General features: G+C 38.2%; 1 protein-coding gene across 2 annotated transcripts in view; it reads right to left on the bottom strand.

The window, feature by feature from the left end:
• Positions 1-275: 275 nt before the first annotated feature.
• TMEM135 (transmembrane protein 135) overlaps positions 276-6,717 on the bottom strand; it is a 251,792-nt gene continuing 245,350 nt past the window's right edge. For both annotated transcript variants that reach the window (XM_040630949.1, XM_008704430.2), the window contains one exon: positions 276-6,028. In XM_040630949.1, the coding sequence (XP_040486883.1) occupies positions 5,896-6,028 (133 nt within the window). In that variant the 3' untranslated portion in view covers positions 276-5,895. The remainder of the gene's footprint in view (positions 6,029-6,717) is intronic.

The following is a 6,717-nucleotide window of genomic DNA, read 5'->3' as shown; positions in this document are numbered from 1 at the left end:
AACCATGAGGTGAGCAATTAACAATGACTTGCAATCTACTTTTGAAATTTAATCCAAGTTATAAAAGGAGTTCTAGTAGGGGAAAAATGCCCATATAATTCAATTATACCTCTAGTTTTGTAGATTTATTTATCCTGCCTTCACAAGTCTCAAGAAAACCCTAATTCCTGAGAATGACAGGCTTTAAAAACTGCAGACTCAGATTTAGAAGCTACTGAATTTCTTCCCGCAGTTTTCCAGATTTTACCAAAATTACGAATTCCATTACAAAAGGAGGAACTTAAAACTTTATTCATATAAAACCTCTTTTAATACACTGAACACATTTCCAACTCAATGAGCGAGTAACTGCTATCATTCTTAAGCATTACAAGGCCATCCAATCATTCATGCCACCAACTCTGAATACTCTGACGAAGCAAAGTACCTTGTTAGTTAATACCTAGTTTGACAACTGGCCTCCATTCAGGTCTGTATTTATAATGCTTGCAGACATGGCCCTCATTCTGATAATCCTGAGAAAAATCCCCATTCCTCCTCTTTCATATACTGTGTCTCTTCACTACGCCAAGTTTGGTAGTGTATACCTGTCACACGCATCACTGGAATATAACTCCAGATAGTCCCACTTTGAATGAAACCCTCTAGCTCACTTCTGAGGGGAGAGGAATGAAAGAAGCTACCTCTTTTTCTAACACATTAAACAACATTCCTTGAGGCTCTTCCCTGACCAAGAGTCAGACTGATGTTTATGTCTCACCTTCAATTTCCTCTGAAAGAAACAGGAAAATAAGAATTTTTTTTTCCTCTGGAGAACTCAAATTGAAGAAATAAGGGGCAAAAATGTGGCACGGTCTTGGGAAGGTAAGAAATAGGAGGGAGGAAGGGAGGCGGAAGTGTGTGTTTAAGAGTCTCCTCTCACCCATCCCTTTCAGCACCCCACCCCCGTAACGACCAAAGAACGACAGGATTACTTCATGCTTTAAACTTTTGTGGACCTTTGGCCCCAATCCATCCCAATAGCCACAGCGTCCTCCTGTGTGACCAAAATAATCTGAAAAGAAAATTCATATAAGGGGTTGAATGATAACTGAGACATTGAGTTTAATAGACATTGAGGAAAGAGGCCTCAGAAATTGCCTGGTCCAAATTAAGGGACAGAGGAAACTAATACTCCTGGATGATTTCTGTTAATACAGGTACACAGGTCCACTTGTGAAGGGCTGGACCTTCCCAGCCACGTAGGGCTGCGGAGGCTTGTACGTTGTATGCCAAGACCAGGAAACATCCTATTACCCACAGCCGCGGGTTTTCTTACAAGACCAGAATGTTATGCTTTAGGGTGGGGCAGAGGAGGTAGGCACTAAACTGAATAAAAAACTGAACAAGCAAGCTGCAGTGGCTTGTGAGCTGGAGAAAAAGTACAAATTGCACCTGACCTGATGCCTCTGCTGTGGACCAGATGGGGTGTGTGGGTGTGCGTGTTATTACTGGAATTTTCAGGTCTGCAAGGACAAAGCCTAAAGTCCAATATATTATTTCACTTAGGACACATCTAGAGGAGGGAGAGGTGGAAAGAAAATGGAGAAAGCAATAGAAAATGAGTTCTCCCTCCTTCCATGTAGCCACACCAAGTCAGGTGATGTCACAGGGCTGTTGAGAAGAGGTTGACTGTCTTGAATTTAAAGGCCCCACATTCAGAGGAATGTCTCTTTCCACATGTATGCAATTATCCTCTGTACCTTCAGCCTAAGAAATGCAGAGCCATATCAATGGTTAATTGATTTTGGTTATTTCATTTTTATGGTTATTTCATTTTTATGATCCCATGAGAGCCCCCCACCCTACCAGCTGCCACCCAAGGAAGCAATGGAGCGTTCACACTCAAGGAGCATAGTTAGCAGCATGGAACACCAGTCAGCAGAAAAAAAGGCAAGAGGCACAGGGATGAACAGTGGGGAGGGGCAACACAAGGTTAGACATAAAGATTCCAAGGCTGGGAAGGAGGAGAAAGGAGAGAGCTGGGAGAGAGAGGGGAAGAAGGAGAGGCCACATCAAAGAGTAAAAAAGTGTTACCAGATATGAATTCTTTCTTCCAATTCACCACAGCAGGAAGCTTAAGGCTACATGGGCGAGACACAGTGCCCCACTGCACTCCTAGGACACATGCTAAGTCATGGCCAACTTTCTGCCCCTCCTCTGCTTCCAGAAGCCACACACCTACGTCAGTCTCCTTTCTTTGCAGTTTACCCTTTACATACCTGCAGAGCAACAGCAAAGTCACCTGGCCTATAGCTAAAACAGAAACACAGCCTCAATCCTGGAGTCCCCATATCCTAGGCTCGAGGAAAGCATCACACAGCCCCGGAATCCATGTCCATACCCCTGATCTCAGGGTCACCTCAGTCCTGGACATTCCTTTCCTTGGTAATTGCACAAGAAGGCATTGCAGAGCTAGCGAAGGCACCACCAGCAAAGTAGCTATAAAAAGGAAGACACAGGGTTGAGGGAACTGTCAGAACAGTCTCCTGGGTGTCCAAATTCAACTAATCTTATTTATTACTCATCACAGTCTCAACCCAGCCTTACAGGACACATTCATTTCTTACTCTTTTTCTTATATGTTTTTCTTGGTCATTCATTTTCCAGTTACCTAAGTTCTCTACCTGAAAATGAATAGCAGGTGGATAAGCAGCAACAGGTTAAGTTGTTGGGAGAGACGAAGTTTTTCAGGTATCTTAACAGTTCAGAAATGAATACTTCTGTCTTTATGGAACAAAGAAATCACCCACATAAGAATGATCTTGTTGCTTGGTCAAACTACTTTGTCTTTACAATAAAAATAAACCACAGAAAGAATTCAAGGACTCCACGGGCTTGGTGGCCTCTCTGAGTCAAAGGTGGTGAAGGCCAGGCCACGGCTCGCAGTGGGCATGTGCCCTCTGGCCCTGCTGAGAGGTTTCTCGGAGCATGTGACATAAGCCAATGGACGAAGCTCCTTGTGGGTAAAGAAAATCGATTTTAAACAACTATACATTGACAGAGGACCTAGAAACTCAGGGCTATGATAAAATACAAACAGAATACAAATTTGTCACTCTTAACAAAATCAAATGTTAGCCTAGGCGCAATCCACGAGGGGAGGAATACACAAACTCAACGAGAAAACACTGTGATAACTGGCCAATTCAGGTTTCATCACACAAGACAAGTTCATTATAGAAAAAAAATAAATTATGAAATCTGAGAGCAAAGAAATAAAAAGATACAATTCTAAATTAAATAACAATGGACTAAGCAACAAATGAAGGCCGAAAATAAACTAGATATCAACCAAGTGACAACCATGTCCAGAGGTCAAGAAAAAAGTTACAGAAGTGACCACAGGATTTGTGAAACAACAGAACATGGTTTCACTTCAGACAGGAGTACTCAAATGGACTCAAACTATCTGATGAGAAACTGGCAAGAATCTAATAGATTGGAGACAATCGGTTACCTTGCAACCTCAGTCTTTACTGGGTTGGTACTAACTCTAGGATTTTATTCATGCAGGAAATAGCAATGAAACCACCATAATTCTATCCGTACCCCAACGCACTGTCTTCCAGACTACATAGCGATGTGGGAAAAGCTAAGGGGGCATATCCAGGTTTCCTGCCGTCAGTTCTGGCGGAAACTTACCATCAGCGGGATGTCTTCAGTGTATAAATGGACTAAGAAACATGTTTTGGAAAGGACATCTATTTGACTTTATTTATGGTGCCAAGTTGAAGTGACACCTGATTGGTTAGAGGTAGAAAGATACTCACTTTGACTGTCTTCAGGAGCACTAACAGTCTTGTTTTCTCAAACAGCTACACTTTGCAGCTGTCTCAGTGAAATCAAACCTCTCTTTTCACCATGGCAAATTAGTTAACTATTCACTCAAGCTATACGTTCATTACTGTATTCTGCTTCATGATGGTTATTTCATTTTACATTTTATATTAAAAAAATGACTATAGTTTGAGAAAAAAGTAAATCATAGAACTGCACCTTTTGACAGTAAAATTTTACTAAACAATCTCATCAAATTTCAGTAGGAATTGTCTTTCAACATCATAGCCTTTTTAATATTAATGAAAACAATAACTTACGAATTAAAGTGTTTTTCTTTTAAGCAGACAGGAATAATATTATAAACATAGTTTCTAGATAAAGAAAATGAGGTTCAGGAACAGTGCTTCCTTCACTGCTATAACACTTCATTTTTAAAAGTAAACACAGTACCAATTGTCTTTTTGATTCCAGTGAATAAAAACTTAAAACTTAATTTATTAATGAATTTGGAGTCTGAAACCAAAACGATGCCTTAACAGTACTGTCTAATAGACAAGTCAATTCCAAAAAGTTAATCACAATGCAGAATTTTAACCTAATTAAAGTGGCTCTCTCTGTCACCACGGTGTCTTTTTGTTGGCTTTCAATTTGCCATTAACAACCAAGGATAGGATTATGTGTAAACAGAAATATACAGGGCTTGATGAAATTGAATATGGAAGATTAAGCATTTTTAAAGTCTGGGTTATAATCCTTGCTGCAACACAAATTCTACTGTATAATTAATTTACAATGGCCCAAAGCTTTTCAACAACAGAATGATATTAAAAAAATATACCATCATCCCTTTTTGTTACATTAACTATAGATGTCATAACCAGTTAAGCCTTTTATTAACTTAGAAAAGTATAACTTTTCCCTGAAAAACTCTAAAGAGTAATCATATTTCAATCACAGCTGTCCTGAACTAACTCATAATCAACAGTGACTATATTTTGTCACTTCTTTTTTCTAACAGGAATAAAAATGGTGACAACAAGTTTCATCCCATTAGTGATGAAATGAACTTTTTAACAACTATGAGATTTTTATATTGTTTGTAGTAGTAAATAGCCATTGTGTAGGTGGAACGGTCGCGAGGGAACAAAACGACAAACTTGCCAAAACTACTTTTGATCCCTTCTAAATCTACAATGGCAGACAAATTTAGCCATGAAGAATTCAGTCCTTATAAATGAAAACAAACATCACAAACCCACAAGAGGTTTAAAAGCAACTTCATTTGCTTTTAAATATTCAAGTGTAATGCTTCTGCAAAAGATTAAAACATACATTTCAACTGTATCAGGTATGTCAATTTCCATTTACTCCTAACCTGCCATTAGTACACAGGTTCACTGGGCTGCCAGACAGCCCAACTCATCATGGAGAGAGACGAAGGTGTCAGTAGAAGACGACATGGATACCACGGCATTTATTCAAACAGCATAAGACCCGTCTTTGCATCCCTGAAGTAAGAATGGCCACTTTCTTCAATTAAATTGCTTTATACTAAAGCAGCATTGTCTGTGAAGAGTTACTTCATATCCATACATTTTACAACTATAGTTACCAATTCAAAAGTTAAAAAAAAAAAATACCAAATCCATGTACCCGTGATCCTTTGTATCCTAAAACATAGAAATATTCTTAGTTTTAACCATGAATTATATTGGAATGAACTAAAAACATCTTTTAAAGTAATTTTAAGTATACTCTTACTTGTTACTACATTTCTACATAGATTATTTAAGATTGCTTGTGGACATAACTTAATCAATAGTATAGCATCATGTCAATCACTAAAGCGACGCAGAATCAGATTCTGGCTATGGAAGGGTGCTTAATTATTAAGCAACACCTTCTTAAAAAGCTTCTGTACTTCTGATTGGTAAGAAAAACAAACAAAGAGCATCTCTCATTGAAGTAACACTGAAGTTCAAACTCAAGACTCCTTCTTTGTGATTCAACATAATTAACTCTTCAGAAAAAAATAATGAAACATTAGGTCACATTAATAAATTACAGTCATCTTCAAGAAAACTCGATGGGCAACTCTGGTGTTACAGTCGTATATCTTGGATCCAACCTAGGGATAAAATCCTGAAAGTGTTTAGATGCACCAGTACCAAAAACATCAAGGACTTTTCGGTTCATGACAGCAAATCTGCAAAACAGAGGACACAGTGAACAAGTATTTAATGAAGTTTATAAAATAAGATGATTTACTTGACATATCTTTCACGGAATGGGAAAACAGAAAAGACTGACATGACAAAAGACTTAATGGCAGATTCAAAAGTCACACTGATCCTCTCTACCTCAAGATTCACTTTCTCATATTTTCTTTAAAGAGATAATAATCCCCAGACCTAAAACCCCAGAGACCCCCAGAAACCCTTCTCAAGTTCTTTCCACTAGATTATGTCAAATAGAAAAACAGGTTCATTTTAACTTTTCTGATGAACAAAATCACAGGAAACAAAATAAACAAATGACTGAGCTTAATATTACCAATGAGGCAAAGGTATTAAATGTAATTTCTTTCATAACTGACATTTTGATGTCTCACAATCCATAGAAAACACATCCAAATGTGCAGTATTTAATGATTAAAGGGAAAAGAGCATATAGGGTTTCAAATTTCTAATAGACACAACAAAGTAAAAGCATACCCTCATTTTATCCATCACCTAATTTAAAAGATTAAAAAAAATTTTTAAAGACACATATTTAGCTAATGTGCAGGAGGAACCTGTGTCTCTATGCCTGATCCCAAGCATTTCTTCTGGGGAGAAGAGTGAATTAAGTTTTGAGCCCTTGAATAAAAAGTAATGAAGGGCAGATACATGCTAC

This window comes from Ursus maritimus, unplaced genomic scaffold, assembly GCF_017311325.1.
Source record: "Ursus maritimus isolate PB19 unplaced genomic scaffold, ASM1731132v1 scaffold_16, whole genome shotgun sequence".
Lineage (NCBI taxonomy): Eukaryota > Metazoa > Chordata > Mammalia > Carnivora > Ursidae > Ursus > Ursus maritimus.
The sequence above is the reverse complement of the archived record's forward strand: the minus strand, read 5'-3'. Positions and strand labels throughout refer to the sequence as shown.